The sequence below is a fragment of the Nannobrachium achirus genome, assembly GCF_963921795.1.
Source record: "Nannobrachium achirus genome assembly, chromosome: 18".
Lineage (NCBI taxonomy): Eukaryota > Metazoa > Chordata > Actinopteri > Myctophiformes > Myctophidae > Nannobrachium > Nannobrachium achirus.
The window spans coordinates 21,671,480-21,688,843 of NC_137825.1; the positions used below are offsets into that span (position 1 = coordinate 21,671,480).

The 17,364-nt window shown below is 43.5% G+C and overlaps 1 protein-coding gene across 1 annotated transcript in view; it reads right to left on the reverse strand.

The window, feature by feature from the left end:
- The window catches only part of adamts14 (ADAM metallopeptidase with thrombospondin type 1 motif, 14), a gene marked incomplete at both ends in the record, with an annotated part of 102,148 nt that extends 85,439 nt beyond the window's left edge, over positions 1 to 16,709 (reverse strand). The window contains 2 exons of the mRNA XM_080747284.1: positions 15,386 to 15,894; positions 16,631 to 16,709. Of these exons, the coding sequence (XP_080603410.1) occupies positions 15,386 to 15,894; positions 16,631 to 16,709 (588 nt within the window). The remainder of the gene's footprint in view (positions 1 to 15,385; positions 15,895 to 16,630) is intronic.
- Positions 16,710 to 17,364: the final 655 nt, after the last annotated feature.

The window sequence follows — 17,364 nt, forward strand, 5'->3', positions numbered from 1 at the left end:
AACCTTTCACTCTGTACTTAGTCTGCTCTTTCCCCCCATCTACTGTACACCAAACCTCTTTGCCGAAAATAGCAGATCTACAAGCTTGTAGATCTGGACGCTAGGGTTCAAGTGGTAAAAAAGGAAAGAAAAGAAAACAAGTTTCTATCACACAAAGATTTGGAGGACCCCCTGTAGTAACTCTGAGGACCCCCTATGGGTCCAGGGCCCCCTGTTGAAGACCCCTGGTGTAAAGTAACACCAAGTATATTTACAGTACTTAAGTAATGCACTTAAGTACAATTTTGAGGTATGTGTACTTTACTGGAGTATTTCCAATTTCCAAATCTTTTACTTCTACTCCAGTGCATCTTGGATCCAAATCAAATGCTATTCAAAAGACTACGACTAAAACTAAAACTTTGCTGTCAAAATCAACACTGCTGAGTCGGCAGGGTTAGAGGTTGAAATAACAGCGTGAGACAGGTCGTGGGAGCAAGGGATTACTAGTCGATTCCTTTTTATCAGCCTTCACCTCCCACCGGGGTGAGGCAGAAAGGGCACACATAGCCGGGGGTCCCAAAATCGGCCACGGAACAGGGCTATGCAATATGCACGATATTATACCACAGTGTACTGGTTCTCAACGATTGTGATTTCAAGGACTCTGAGAGTGTATGAATGGAAAACAGTTTGTAGTTATGTTATTCCAGCCATGTTTCTTTTGTGTTTCCTTGATAAAGTTGTTTTCATTATTGTTTTCTCATGAGCCCCATGTAAAGCGTCTTTGAGCACTTATAAATTCTATATACATTTTAGATATTATTCTTATCTCCATTGACTAACTTTTTAAGTGTTTTTTTTTGTAGATTAACACCCTGCTACAAGTGTCGCAAAAGCATCAAAAGTAGCAGATCCTGCTGCTTTTGCCATTTTTTTTATTTGAATCCTGAAAAGTAACATTATTTTCCCCCCACCTGACACGACAGAGACGAAGCACAGAATTACAGTTTGACAGTGAGATGCTGACTGGGCTGTCATAACAGAAATGCTTGTCTAGCGTGGATAATTCCATTCTATCAAGATCGGGGCAATTATAGATTGCCCCGGTAAATGAATTTGTCACGCAAATCTGCTGACATGTACAGTATGCGTACTGTAGTGTGTGTGCGGTGGGAAAAGTACTCACATATTTCACTTAAGTAAAAGTATCAATGCTGCAATATAGAAATATTTAAAATATAAGTAAACGTCTGTAATTCAAAATGTACTTGAGTAAAAGTATGAAAGTGTTGGCATCAAAATGTACTTAAAGTACCAAAAGTAAAAGTAGTCATTGTGCAGAATCTCCCATTTCAAGTTTTAAATGTATAAACATCTTTTGAAAATAGCAGATCTACAAGCTCACAATGTGTCGCAGCGTTTTGTATAGTTTTGAAGTAATAATCAAAATCTACAGTAACTATAGTAAATAGTTTGTCTACTAGTAAATAAAGTTCTCAAATAAATGTAGTGGAGTAAAAGTACAATATTTGGGTCCAATATGTAGTGGAGTAGAAGTAGAAGTATTGGAAATTGGAAATACTCAAGTAAAGTACAAATACCTCAATGTTTTTCTTAAGTAAATGTACTTAGTTACTTTACACCACCGGAGCATACACAGTATGAGATGTTTTGACATACAGTAGATGCTGCACACAGCGATGGGGACACTGCCCTTCACAGCAACCAATCAAATCAATTATGTGTGCCTTTGAGGTCAGTAGTTCACAACCTGTGGGCCTGGACACCCCTATTATTTTGGGGGGTCCCCAGATGATTAACTTAATGTGCAACATTGTTTTGTGTGCCGGACAATTTAAATTTAAGGACTTTTAAATACCTCTATGATGAATGCCAAATTGTCAAATATTAGAGGCAGAAATTATGAAAATAGCTGTATACATGCTCGTAGTATGTAGATCTGCTGTTTTCACAATAGAACCATGTTATACAAAATGTAATGCCTCAACTCTTTGTGCTTGTCAGGGTGGCCAGTAAAATTAAATTATTTTGGGGGTCGTGGTCTGAAAAGGTTGAGAACCACTGTTTTACGTGACTGTGATGAAGTGTTTAACGTAGTGTCGGGGCCTCTGTGCTGTGCCTCATTAAGTCCCAGCCTCCACACACACAACAACAACAACACTTGGACTACTGCATTGCAGACAGTGCTGGAAGAAGTACTCGTATGTTTCACTGAAGTAAAAGTTCTGACTTACAAACTAAAAGTCCCGGAATTCGTGCGGTAGTCGTGCATCAATCGTAACAAAACACAGAAGGTGACTGGCAGTCCAGTGGCTGCTATTATTATATCACTACATAATGTTTTATCATTGATCTACAATAGGGTGATAAAATAAAAACGGTTATGTCTGTATCAGAAATGACTGACTGGACAGGTGGAAAACTTTAGTTAGACTTGCAGAGTGACACGTTACTTCATGGGTTACATCCAAGCCCCCAGAAAACGGCTTGTAAATATTGAAGCCGCAGGCAGGGTGAAATACATGAGCATAAGAGCGCGCCACTGGGGTCTGCCATGGGTTCAATGGACGTCGTTCGACGTTCGTGACCTAGGACGTTCCTCGACGTAAGAAAAATTGGCACACAAAAGTGTGCCAATTTCCCACAATGCACCTGGATTCACCCACAATGCACCTGGATTCTGCAGTCTTCCGGGTGCTTCAAAACGCCACTGAGCAACTTGCATTGAAATGTATAGCTGGGGGCGGGGCTATCCGTTCTCTATTTATATATATTACTTTTATGGTTACATCTTCCGACAGTTCCTCCCTGCGTTCTCATTGGCTGAACGCAAGACTGAGAAAACAAGGAGTAGTTACTGACCAAACAGCGACGGAGGCGCGCTGTCTCAAGCGGACTTGAGACACGTGAGACACCACCGAGCGAGCTAAAGTGAGCGAGTGGCCGTGTCGAGCGTCGCAAAGTTTGACATTTGACAGGGAGTATCTCTACTTTGACTCAGGTAACTGGGGTTGAGTACTTTTTGTCCCAATAACTTCCACACGCACACGCACACACTCACACGCACACACACGCGCACACGCACACACACGCGCACCCGCGCACACACACACACACACACGCGCGCGCACACACACACACACGCACACGCACACGCACACGCACACGCACACGCACACACAATAACAATACTTGGCCCACTGCACTGGAACACAAGATGAACACCAGCCCCCCTTTTTACAGTATTCCTGCAAACATTCACGGATAAAGCAATTTGTGCAAAGAATTTTCCATCATCTCCGATAGATGGAAAAGTAGTTTTCCAAACTCGGTCAGTCACAGCAGCCAAAAGGAGTTTGGTCCCCCAAAATGAGTGGTGTAAAGTAACTAAGTACATTTACTTTACTGGAGTGCTTCCAGTTTTCTATATTCGCTCTCTCTCTGTCTCTCTCTCTCGATTTTGATTATCATTACAAAACATACATTAACCACTTCAGCAATGTATACATTTCGGCCATTTGAAAATAGCTGCTCTACAAGCTCACAATGCGTCACAATGCGACGCATTGTGAGCTTGTAGCTCTGCTATTTTCAAAAGATTTGAAAACATTTGAAAACTTGTGAAATGGGACCTCCTCCATAATGAATAACTTAGGTTTTGTACTTAAAAGTATATTTTGATACAAATACTTTGGTAATTTTACTCAAGTACATTTCGAATTCCGGACTTTTACTTGTAAGGGTGCCCTCACACCAAAGTACCTATGAGAGTGGAATCCGCATTCCGCCAATGCATTTCAATGAGAGTGAAGCGGTTTCATGCCAGCAGAGGATTTCTTCAAAAAACGCTCCCTTCTCATTGAAATGCATTGGCGGAATGCGGATTCCACTCTCATAGGTATTTTGGTGTGAGGGTGCCCTCACCGCTTCACTCTCATTGAAATGCATTGGCGGAACGTGGATTCCACTCTCATAGGTATTTTGGTGTGAGGGCACCCTGAGGGCACCCTAACAGAGTATTTCTATATTGCAATATTGATACTTTTAGTAAAACATTTGAGTACTTTCTTCAACATTGTGGTTGATGCTTTAAACCTGAGTACTACTTTTTCCACCACTGTGATCTAATCCCCCAACTAACTGCTGCCTCTTGTTGCTAGGTGGATCTGTCTCCATTTAACCGACGGGACACAGAAATAGCATCTCTTCTTCCGACTGCAGTTATCCCAGTTGCTCGTGTTTCCATCATCACGCATGTAATCCAATCGGGGCCGTCATCTGTGCTAATTCCCAACACATGAGAGGCAGTGGATAGTAACTACAGTAAGTACATTTCCTCAAGTATCGTACTATACTTAGTGTAAGTACAATTTTGAGATTTTACTGATTTCCCAATTTAAAAAATGTAACTCCTCCTACTCCACTACTTATTTTGATGGCAGTTTACTTTTGTAGGTTTACTCAAATACTTTTAACAGTCTATTTCAACAATAGGTGTTGATGTCTTTTTTGACTAAAGGCAGGGGCAGGCCTCGGAGTGTAATCATAGCCATCACTCATGGCCCACCACAACAATACTCTGTGTGCATCTATTATAGCACGCAGCTGTCGCTGTTCTGAGAACCACTCTACAAACCCTTCCATTCACACACGTTCACTGTGGGCCTGCCCGACCTGTTGCTCAATCAAAACCGCATGGGTTGAAGAAAGTCTCTCTGAGGGCCTGATCTAGCCTGTTGTACTAGGGGGGGGCAAGAAGAAACGCCCGGCCACGGGCAGAATAAAAGTAGGCAGTCAACCCCCCAAAACCCCCGAAATGCATAGAAAACTATGCATTTTGGCACAGTTAATCAGTTATACCTATAACACACAATACAAACACAAGTCTTACACATGCATCAGGCCACTGCACGCACTAACATAACGCATGTAACATGGTTGTAACAAGTTCTATTCATAACATAATGCCCCAAAAAACGAAGAAAAAAAAACTTTTGATAGTGGTCCTCAGACCTTTTAATTTCAAGGATTCCCGTAACTCTGTGAGTGTACAAATTGAACCAAATGGACCACTTAAACCACATAAACACTATAGACTTACTGACGTAAACTGGAGGTTACTGAGTTGGCTCTGTACTTGGACTGTCTCTCCCCCCCCATCTACACCAAATAACTTTGCCAGAAAAAAACGATCTACAAGTTCAAGCTCAATTAACAAAGACGCAGCATCACAGACAAATATATATCGATGCTGTCGGGCAGAAACCAATATCTTCATATTCTAACAATAACTGTTTTGTATCAAAAGGAGCAGATCTGCACGCTGGAGCTTGTGGATCTGCTTACTTTTGATGCTTTTGATTTTGAATCCTGAAAAGCAAACAGTTTTTTTGGACATAATGATTGGTTTCCACCCAACAGAGACAGAGATACATATCCAGGGGCCATCTGGCTCAGAGACAGGGCCCTCTAAACTGGAGATAGCGTATTCTGCAGCAAGTGGCATGTCCTATCTGGCATGACATGTGCCTGGATGCCAGGGATGAGGCAGTGTTGCCCCTCTGGGCGCATGGCAGGGGACCAAGCTAACGTAATCTGTTACTGGCTCTGATGTCATGCCACCCTGTTTGAGAGAGAGGACGTCTCCCTCTCTCTCTCTCTCTCTCTCTCTCTCTCTCTCTCTCTCTCTCTGGCACGTGCACACATAGACATCAAAGGGGGCTTGGGCCCCTGCCCTTTTATCCGTCTGTAAAAAGTGCCCTTTCCAGACTATGAATGAAGTTTCTATGGTGAAAGAGATGCAAATGCCCTCTTTCCATGCCATACCTGAAGGCAGCATTCAGGAGAATTGCCTTGTCCAAATTCTCCTGAACATGAATGCAGCATCTTATGTTGTAAGAATTGCCCTCTCTGTGTAGTCCATGCCGTTACACCACATCTCCATTATTGACTTGATTATGCTTAATTCAGAGTGGTATCACTCACCGAAAATAGCCGACCTCCAAGCTCACAACGCGTCGCGTTTGAACTATACTTTAGTTCAAACATATTATTAATTATTTATTTATTTTGCTTTGCAGTATATTATTATTACCAATAAGACGCTTAAGGGTGAAAAGCGACCTCGCCCTAAAGGGCCAGTTAGCGCCATGTCTTGGCCATCTGGCCAGTGATGTATATCGGACCATGTTATCCATATGGAAACCACTGGTACCCATAGATATTCACAGATATGGGCTTAACATTGATGACATCAGGGATCTCCATATATGGGCATAAAAGGGATTTGGTTCCCCTGGCATCACAGGGATCTCAATATCTCCATATATGGGCATAAAAGGGATCTGGTTCCCTGGCATCACAGGGATCTCCATAAATGGGCATAAAAGGGATTTGGTTCCCCTGACATCACAGTGATGTCAGAGCGTTACACAGACAGACAGACAGACAGACAGACAGACAGACAGACAGACAGATACAGTCAAGATGTGAGGGTTCTGATAGTAAACTAACAAAGCATACATGAACCAATTGAGCCCCGTTTTATAATTTGACAATTAGAGAAATAGCCGATCTACAAACTCACAAAGCGTTGCATCGAGTCGCGCTGTGAGCTTTAAGTACGTTTGGATGTCAATACTTTGTTCTTTTACAGTATTTTTTCTACATAGTGCTACTTTGTATTAATCTGATATCATGTTTTTCCATCTACCAGCTGCACAAGCTGTTTCATTTTCACAGGGGAACCAATCAATGTGTGAGGGATTTGTGGTTTCAGACAAAATGCCATCAATTCTTTGTTGCGTCGAAACAAATCAGACAACCCTGCAAGGTCTAAAACATGGGTCTTCAACAGGGGGTCCTCAGAGTTACAACAGGGGGTCCTCCAAATCTTTGTGTGATAGAAACTTTGTTCTCCTTTTTTATATTAACCACTTGAATGAACTCTAGCGTCCATATTCTGAGAACTTTAGCCAAAAATAGCAGATCTACAAGCTCAGAATGCCTCGCAGCACGAGGCGTGTAGATGTGTAGCTTGTAGATCGGCTATTTTTGGCAACGAGCTTTGGTGTAGAAGGGAAAAAGAGCAGACTAAGTACAGAGTGAAAGGTCAAGTTTATTAAGTATTGACGGTTCAAGTGGTTAAATATCTGAAAACACAAATTGACAAGAATCCAAAAATACACTGATGATTGTGCTGTCAATGAAAATATATTCAATCTACGAATAGGTTGTGGGCATAGGCGATTCTAGCCTCTTCTATCAGGGGGTGCAAGACAGACCAAGTATTTCTATTATCTCATGCACGCGCGCGCAAGTGCGCGTGCGAAAAAAAATTAGTTTTTTAGCTGTTTTGTCCTGTTGTTTTAATGGGTTTCTGCAGTTTATTTTTTACCCAAATGTAACACAATATAAACAAGAAAAGTGCAAAACAGGTGTTTCTTTTTCTAGACACCATGAGCAAAGTTATTTACTTATATTTTGCAGGCAGAGGCAGCACAGGACATATAAAGCCAAACATCAAGTTAACTGTTAATCATCAAGCAATCAAGCAATCATCCTTATTACACAATGAACTGCAGCCTCCGGTTTTTGGCACTTGCATACTGATCAATTATTTGCTGCAGTTTAATTTTGTGTTCTTTCTCAATCTGTAAAATGCCTATATGGTGTTAATCTCACAGACCACCCATAGTGCCTGCCGAGTCTGCCAAGTTAACATCAGAAATACTTGCCCCTCCTCTCTTTTTGCGCACATTTTACAAACCACGATCACTGTTTTATTTAATAATTATAAAATAAAGTTACATTACCAAAAAAAAAAGTAAAAAAAAAAAAATGGCCGCCTGGTGGCCAAGGGGTGCAAGTGCACCCTGGGACACCCCTTAAAATCGCCTATGGTTGTGGGGGTCCCTGCTTCATCTCTCTCTCAACTAAGGGGTCCTTGGCCTGAAAACGTTGAAGACCGCTGGTCTAAAATGCAACACGACCAGTGGTGGGAAAAAGTACTCAATGAATGAACCATTGTAAAGCACTTTGAGTACTTGGAAAAGCGCAATAAAAATGCAGTTCATTATTATTAACTACGCCCCCGGTGAGTCTTTTAACTACGCCCCCAGTGAGTCTGTTAACCAAGCCCCCAGTGCAACCCGAAATTAGACGATCTACTATTTCCCGGTGCGTGACACGACCGCCGCTCGGAGCCGAGTATAAATCAGGCTTTAGGCTCATCAAGTGTTTTCTCCCGCATCGGATGCTCCTATCTGCACGTGAGCCATGCTTTCAATCTGGGCCCTCGCTTTCATCGGGAGATCATCAGTCGTCTCCTGCACTCTATACCTCCATCACATCAAGATCTCTGAGCCCGCCGCTCACACACATCAGGCACCAGGAGCGTCGCACCAAATTCTGGGCCCCGGGTACGAGGATTCACTGCGGGCCCCCCATTGGGAAAGCATTATTACGCAGTATTTTGTGCTTTTAACTATTGAAAAATAGCAGATCTACAAGCTCGCAGCGCGGCACCCTTTTTGAAAAATCTTGAAAATTCTTTGAATATTTCAAATCCTTCTAAGTCAGTGGCGCTCAAACCTTTTCATTTGAAGGACCCCCAAAATGATATGTATTTGGCCACGTACCCCCATCTCAAAATATTTAGTTCCAGGGACCCCCCAGAAGCAAAATTTGAGTTGCACACATTTTCACGACTTTTCAAAAATAGCAGATCTACAAGCTCGCAGCGCGGCACTCGGTGCCGCGCAGTGAGCTTGTAGATCTGCTATTTTTCCAATAGCTAAAGTATAAAATAATTAAGGCCCCTCCACCTTGGGCCCTAGTAACTCAGTCCCACTTTCCCCCCCTTGTGACACCCCTGCACATCTCTCAGACTAAATAATTTGCCCTGGGAGCTGTCTGTCTTGTCTGTCTAGCTCTATAGCAGCGCGCCTTCAAGACGCTCGTCTGTAGAGATGAGAACCCATGCGAGCGCGGACACGTCTGTGTTTATGTTGGCCCCGGCCCAAGGCAACACATGGTCCATATTCTTAAGGGGGCGGCGGGTCGTGATTATTGTCCTTGAAAGAGATACCCCCCCCCCCCATTTCCCCCTGTGTCCTACAGCCCCGTCAAACCTTGAGCTGTGAGTTGAAAAGAGAACACAATGCACGTTGGAAGTGAAGTGCCACAGGAGGAGACATGCCTCGCAGGCACTGCCGGAAACGGGAAGTTAACTTTTTGTTTTGGGTACTTTTACTTGAATTTCTGTCAAATTTTTTCAATTCTACCGTATAAACCTGTGGTTATCAACCCTTTTCTCATATCTAATCAAGGTCCATTATTTATTCGTCACGGGATTTAGCCTCTCAGACCAGAAACTTAAAATTTTGATTCCATGCTGTATTGAATGCGGTACCATAAGAGAGATAACAGGCAAACATTCTCTAATTGTGTAGACTTCTGTTTAACGGTAATTTTACTCTTGAGAGCGTAAAATGAGACCAAGAGTTGAAGATCTTTAAGTAAATGGGATGGCCATATCCATGGAGTGTGACATGAGACGAGACTGACTGACTCACTCACTCACTGACATGAGCTGGCCGTTTTCATAATAACTGAAAAAAGAAAAACGTATACATTAAGCCATTATTGTATACTTTGTCTTTTCCAACATAGCCGATCTACAAGCTCCATAATGTGTCACAAATGCAACGCTTAGTGAGATTGCAGATCAGCTATTTTAGAAAAAAAAAAAAAAACCTTTGTACTTTTGCACTTGAAGTATATTTAGATGCCAGCACTTTTGTACATGAGTCGTTAATTTCATACTGTATGTTTTGAATGACTTGTAACAGAGTATTTTCTACATTGTGGTACTGCTACTTTTACTTCAACCAAACAAATTTGAGCGCCACTGCCTACAGGTGACACATGCACCAACAGGGGAGATGGGATGGGACGATATCGATATTATCGTGATAAAAAGCACTCACGATAATCGTATCGTGGAGATTTAATTTATTTATCGTGATATCTTCCTCCGTCATGCACTGGGATCAATCATTAAATTAAACATGCTCAGAAAATGCACGCAGCCCACCGATCCCATAAAAGGGTTGAGAACCACAGGCCTATACATACAGTATAGTTCGCAAAATGACAGGAGCAAATTCAGCCATTCCTGACCTTTTAGGGCAGTCTGGATCTACAAACTTTTATTTCAAGGACCCCATAAAGGCTAGAGTTACAGACCTGCAAGGGAACCCCCCCCCCCCTGTGTGGGAACCACTGCTTCAGGGTATCCATGTGTTAGCACAACAATCTAAGTAATGGCAACACACACACACACACACACACACACACACACACACACACACACACACACACACACACACACACACACACACACACACACACAGTTCCCCTTACTGCCCTCAGATGGCATGGAAAAAAATTTGATATCGTTTGATATCGCTATTCGCAGGTGAATACATGATTTATTTATTTATTTGATCAGATTGGATTTCGGGGGCGGGGAAGGGGGGTGGGTACACTCTATAGCCTTTCAGGAAATGACTTTGTGATTGGAGAAGACAACAACAGCATTGTCCCGTAGCGCTCTGCTTTATTACTTCAGACACAAACTGATGCCACCGTCTGATACCCAGTTCAACTTAGGCTGCAGTTCTGCTGTCAGTCCAGGGGTGGGACAATATGAACATTACATATCACGATTATTGTAACAAAATAAATTGTGATTGTCTCCACCAGCCGAAGGCATGGGGAGAGACTATGTTTTCGCCTCCGTCCGTCCACAAAGTTTGTTACCAGCTAATCTCCCTGGAGGCGTTGGCCCGGTCGCTGCCAAAATGAGCACACACACACTCCCTGGATGCCAATTCAGAACCTCTGCCCCACATTTTTCACATGGGCCTGTTCTAGCGCCACCAAGGAGGCAGATTTTGTCCAAAAATCACGCAAATCGGTAGACAGTATCTCTACAGTCATGTGATCGACATGGATCTGTCTGATTGTCGATATTCCATCCTGATTGGCTGAGATTGGCTTTCAAAGTTTGTAAGATTGGTCCATTTTGGACAAAATGTTTCTTTATTGCTATTTACAGTAACACTTCTAGCCCCCATAAGTCACATCCAACCATGAAAGGTTGCATTGTATCTTGGGAATGGGCTTATTCTGTGTAAAATGACATATTTAGCCACTTGTACGCATGCCCCCAACCACTGAAATAAGAATCTCTAAAACAATAGAAAGAAGTAAATGAAATAATTTTAACACTCCATTTTTTAAATTCTTTAATTACAATCTAAAATATGAACCCTTGTTGTAAAAAACTAAAGTTGTCCTTTAAGTGGTACCGGATATGCAGCTTGGCAAATAAAAGGTGAATTGATCCCAGTGCATGACGGAGGACGATATCACGATAAATTAAATCTCCATTGTCCGATCCCTAGTACATGTTAGGGCATTCAGCAAATATTCGAATATTCGAATATCAAAGTCACTATTCAACGTTGTTCACCGAAGTCGAATATTCTTTTGTGTCAATGCCCCTGGTGGATGAATTTATTAATGCTCTATACCAGGGGTTCTCAAACCTTTTTAGGCTGTGACCCCAAAAATAAACATGTTTGAACTGGGGACCCCCACCCTGACAAGCACTTTGAATTGTAGGAATTACATTTAATGTGACTCAGTTCCACAGATAAATATTGTGAAAATAGCCGATCTACATGCTCACAACGCCTCGCAACGCCTCTTGCTTACTTAATATTTGACAGTTTGGACAGTCCTGTCGAATATTCGACTATTCGAATACTTTGAGGTTGAATAATTCGAATACTAAAAATCACTATTCGTGAATGCCCTAGTACATGTACTCAGTTACTGTCCACCACTGGATGCTGTTGGGTTTGTTTGAGGTCAGCTCACATGAGGGGACTTAAGGCTGCGTACGGCAGACATGATGCGCTTCTATTAAACCCATCTCCCAGATGTGGCGAGAGGGCAAACAATGTGATCGTTGAGGGCAAACTCTGTTGTCTCTGTCCGTTGTAAACACTGGTACAAAGAGTTCGACTGTCCCACACTAACACACACACACGCACGCATGCACACACACATACACATGCACACACACACGCGCACACACACACATGCCCGCACGCACGCACAAACACGCACACACGCACAAACGCTCGTGCACGTGTGCACGCACACAGGCACACAAAATCAAGAGGCTATGGGCGAGATCATCGAGTTCACAAACAGGGTGCAACGGTTCATCAAGCTAATCAATCGTTTACCGGATTACAGAAAAGGCATCAATAATTGATTGTTTAATGAAATAATCAATTAATAGTCGCCTCCTATTTTGGGTCATTCGTTATATTGTGCCCAAAAGTTTCAAAAATGATAAAAGTAAAAAGAGTAGGCCTAGTGAAAATAGCCACCCTAGAAGGCTCACAGCGCATCTCGTTGCTTGCTGCATTGTGAGCTTGTAGATCAGCTACTTTCACTTTTCTTGCACGATACCATTGTGCAATCCAGTATGAATTAGGGCCTAAATGGGTCATCGATTCATTGATAGATTAAATTCTTACAAATATACTTTATTAAAAAAGAAAATCAAACGACTTATTATTCGATTCATCGAAAAGGTACTTGATAGAGTAATCGCTGAGAAAATAATCAATGTTTGCAGCCCTTCTCAGAAATGATGACAATAAACAGGTGTTTCCACACTGTTTCAGACAGGTAATAAACTCACAATATTGTATGCTGGCACACAAACTGTGATGTCTACAGTTGAGAGGTGATTTAGAACAGTGGTTCTCAACCTGTGGGTCAGGACCCCCAGGGAGGCCCCACATGATTCCGTGGGGGTCCCCAGATGACAGTGAAGTGAAAATGTAATGACTTTAAAGAGGCAACATTTGTGAAAATAGCAAATCTACAGTACAATCTCAGACGAGGCCTTGTGACTTGTGAGCTTCGGCTATTTTCACGATATCATTCTGTGGAACTGAGTTAAACTGAATGCAATGCCTCAACTCCTACATTCAAACCTTTGTCATTTCAAGGTCCCCCAATACCCAGTTTGATATGCATTAGGCCACGGACCCCGCATTTCATCATTGTTTACCTCTGGGACCCCCAATGTACACTGTATATACAGTAGTCCTCAGTGTTTCTTTAACTCTGAGAGTGCACACATGGAACCACATGGCAGCTGACAGAGCAGGGTCACTGCTCGCCAATGAACCCATCAATCCCACTCGGAATGAATGAATGAACCCATCGGAATTGATGGCAGGGACGAGTGCATCGACTGGCTCTGCTCTACCCTTTGCAGAGAGGAGGAAGGCAAAAGCATCCGCAAAATGGTTTAAAGCAGGGGTCTTCAACAGGTGGTCCAGGACCCATAGGGGGTCCTCAGAGTTACTACAGGGGGTCCTCCAAATCTTTGAGTGATAGAAACTTTTTTTTTTATATGAACCACTTAACCCTAGCGGCCATATTCTGAGAACTTTAGCCAAAAATAGCAAATCTACAAGCTCACACCGCCTCCCACTGCGAGGCGTTGTGAGTTTGTAGATCGTCTATTTTCGGCAAAGAGCTTTGGTGTAGAGGGGAAAAAGAGCAGACTAATTACAGAGTGAAAGGTCAAGTTTATTGAGTATTGACGGTTCAAGTGGTTAAATATCTGAAAACACAAATTGCAATGAATCCAAAATACACTGATAATTGTGCTGTCAAATGATTAAACTCTATGGAATCTATGATAAGGTTGTGGGGGTCCCTGCTTCATCTCTCTCTCAAATAAGGGGTCCTTGCTTGACCTGAAAACATTGAAGACCCCTGGTTTAAAGCTCCAAGACGTATTTTCTTGAATGGCGCAACGTTTCGACCCAAAAACGTCTTCACCAGGCAAAATGTAGAGATTGTCCCCTTGACTGCAAAGTGCACAGTACGTTGGGAATTTAGGAAATAACAGGAATGAGTCTGAGAGTTAGTTAGCGAGGGCATTTGGGGCTACTATGGTCCTTCACGGAGCATATGGGTTGCCCCTGGAATCCCCCCCCCCCTCCCCCCCCCCCCCCAGGCAAGGCTTTGCTTGTTTTGCCGAGTTCAAGAGGTATCCCAGAGCACTGTTTGCCAAACAGTGCGTCTCTGGACCCATTCGTGAGCCACGGGCCAATTTTTAGGGGTCGCGACTTGAGTCAAAATCCCATTTTCTCTTCCTTTTCTCAAGCAAAAAAGTTTGTGAACCACTGTCCTAGAGAATGGAGATGCCTGTGTTAAGCAGGCATCCAGTTGTAGCCACAGAGAGAGAGCGAGAGAGAGAGAGAGAGGTATACAGTACAATGTGTGATGCTTTGCTGAGCCATCACTGCCGATGCCAATATGTGGGGGCCCATATGTGAGAGAGCGTCAGGTTACCACATTTTAAGATGAGTGTCTTACATAAGTGTCGGTAAGAAGGAGAGCAATGAATTTGCACGTGCGGCCCGCCGGCTTTAGAACAGAATAATATTTTAAGTGGCTACTGTGCTGGACCTGACTGAATATGCATGTATAGAGTTACAACTGAACTGATAATGAATAACACCACCACGTTCAAGCAGACCATCATCATACCAAAATGTGAAAGTCTTTTTTGAAAGAAATGTTTATATTTCTACCTGTCGAACCACTCTCCCAACTCAGTGGTTCCATGGACTACCTGACAGTGTACACACATGGAACCAAATGTACCTGGTAAGGGTACAATTGGTTCCATTTGTACTGCCAGAGTTACAGACCTGTAAGAGTCCATTCCGTTCCTAACTATCAATCATTTAGCTGCAGGAGACCCCCTTGAACCCCCTCAAGGACGACCTGGGGTGGTGAGGGGTCCTCTCGATCCCACGTTCAGAACCACTGCTCCAAGTGGATAGCCCGGCATTAGCCAGACTGATAGCGTGGATTCACTCACAAGCTCCTCCACGGTATCAGTCTGGACTTCGGCCCATATGGGGAATGAGAAATATGAGAAATAAGCATGAGAAATCAGAAAATGACCTGGGCCAATCAGTGACTGTGTTTCAACTGAACAGTCAAACGCAGTCACTGACTGGCCCGGTCATTTTCAGATTTCTCCGCGGACGAACATGTGAGTGAATCCACATTATCAGTCTGGCTAATGCCAGGCTACCAAGTTGGGGGGGATCAACGCCTGTAAGATCGGGGCCATTGTTTCCCTCCCGGGCCGAGCTATTATTGCAGGTAGGGAGCTTTTACAGCTTTCTACTCTAGGTCCGTCTTGAGCGCAGGCAATGCACAACGCAGCATACCCCCCGGCCCGGATCACCTCGACACTTACCAGTCCGTCGCAGTTGCTGATGGCCACCGAGGCCTCGGGCATGTCCGACACGTCCCCTGTGAAGACGCAGTCCCCGTGGACGCTCTCCCTGGCCCGCTCCTCGAAGTCCTCCTGCCACTCCGCGGTGGCGCCGGGGGCCACCAGCCGCCGGTTGGCCCTCAGGCGGAGGTGGAGCTCCTTGCCGAACACGGTGACGTTGAAAAACAAGTGCTGCTGCTGCTGTTGCCCGGCATTGTTGTTGTTGTCTGTGGTGGTGGTGGTGGTGTTGGTGGTGGCGGGCGACTGAGGGGCACTGCGGGCAACCCTTCTGCTACTGCTACTGCTGCTGCTGCTGGCGCTTGTGCCGGCAGGGGACGAGGCTGCGGTGGCACTGGCAGCACCGCCACCTGTGCTCCCACTCCCGGCTCCAGCTGCGGCGGAGACCACGTGAGAGATGTAGCGGCCGCGGGAGTCTGTGCTGAATGGCACGATAAGACCGTATTCACTTAACTTTCCAGAGAGCCTCTTTTCTGTATGATGGGGACGAGATAAAGCAAGTGGAGGGAGGAAGGGGACGAGTGAGAATCATCGTTCAACAGACCCCGCGTGTGCGCGTGTGCGTGTGTGCGTGTGTGTGCGTGTGTGTGTGTGCGTGTGTGTGTGTGTGTGGTGGGGTTATAGAGGCCACCCACCGCCGGTATACTGTACAAATGGCTATGTAAGGTTTATCAAGTTGGCTAAAAGGTTTCTCATTGAATATATCGACTGTTAAAGAACCATTATGTCTGTTGACAGCAGAATATACTTTTAGTACAGATGTGTTATGGGGTGGGGGGAGTTCACTGAACTTTATATTTACATTGTGGCTGAAGTTGGTAAAAACAGATTTGTTTACTAAAACAATGTGCAAACTTACTGAAAATAGCTCTCTCTCTCTCTCTCTCTCTATATATATATATATATATATATATATATATATATATATTTATATATATATATATATATATATATATATATATATATATATATATATATATATGCATGCAAAAGGTTTAGTTCATCAATACTTAATGTTCACCAGAGGAGCAAGTATATAGGCTAAACTATACGTTGTGAGTCTATATCATTATGTACTGCACAGTTAGGCTATGTAGTAGTTGTGCTACAAAGAGGCTGATGCCTTGAAAAAGTCCCAGCAGCCTGCAGTGAGTGAGAATGAAAAATGACCCCCAAAAATTATTAAAAATAAATAAATGAATGACTCACCATGCGACTCCGCGGCGTGTCTACGGTCCAAAAACAACAGAGCGAGTGACAAGTACACCAATAAATACATACAATCCATAGCGAGGGCTATAGTAGTGTGGAGAGGGCTGCCACCTCGGCGCAGAGTTGGACTTTCCTTTTTGCTATTGTAAAAAACTTTTTGGAGAGGAGAGGAACGGTCTCTCTCTCTCTCTCTCTCGCTCTCTCTCTCTCTCTCTCTCGCTCTCACTCACTCCACCTCCTACTGCTGAAACGCACAGCCGTGTGCATGTGTCTGTCTGCGTGCGTGCGTGCGTGTGTGTTGTGTGAGAACTTTTGAGTCCGTCTACTCTTCAGTCTTGAACTTCAGCGAAGCGGTCAAGCGTTCTGCACGTTACTCTAGACGCCAAAGAAAACGGGATAATAAACAAGTATATTTAAAAGAAAGAAACATAAAATAAAGATAACGTTATTAAAGTTGCTGCATATTAGTCTTGCTGTGGCTTCTGGTTTTGGTTCATATAATGTAGCCTGCAGGCAGTCCCATCCATGTAGTCAGACTGTGGGAGAGAGAGAGAAAAGTAACGTCGGGACGGTGCTGATGACGACAAACTGCAACCGTATTATATTTTTTTGTTAATAGAGAGAGAGATGTAGCCTATAGTCCATTTTTTCTTTTTCTTTTAAGAGATAACAAGGGGAAAAAGTGACACAAACCAACGACACAACAAGACGGCAGCTGAGTTGACGTTTAA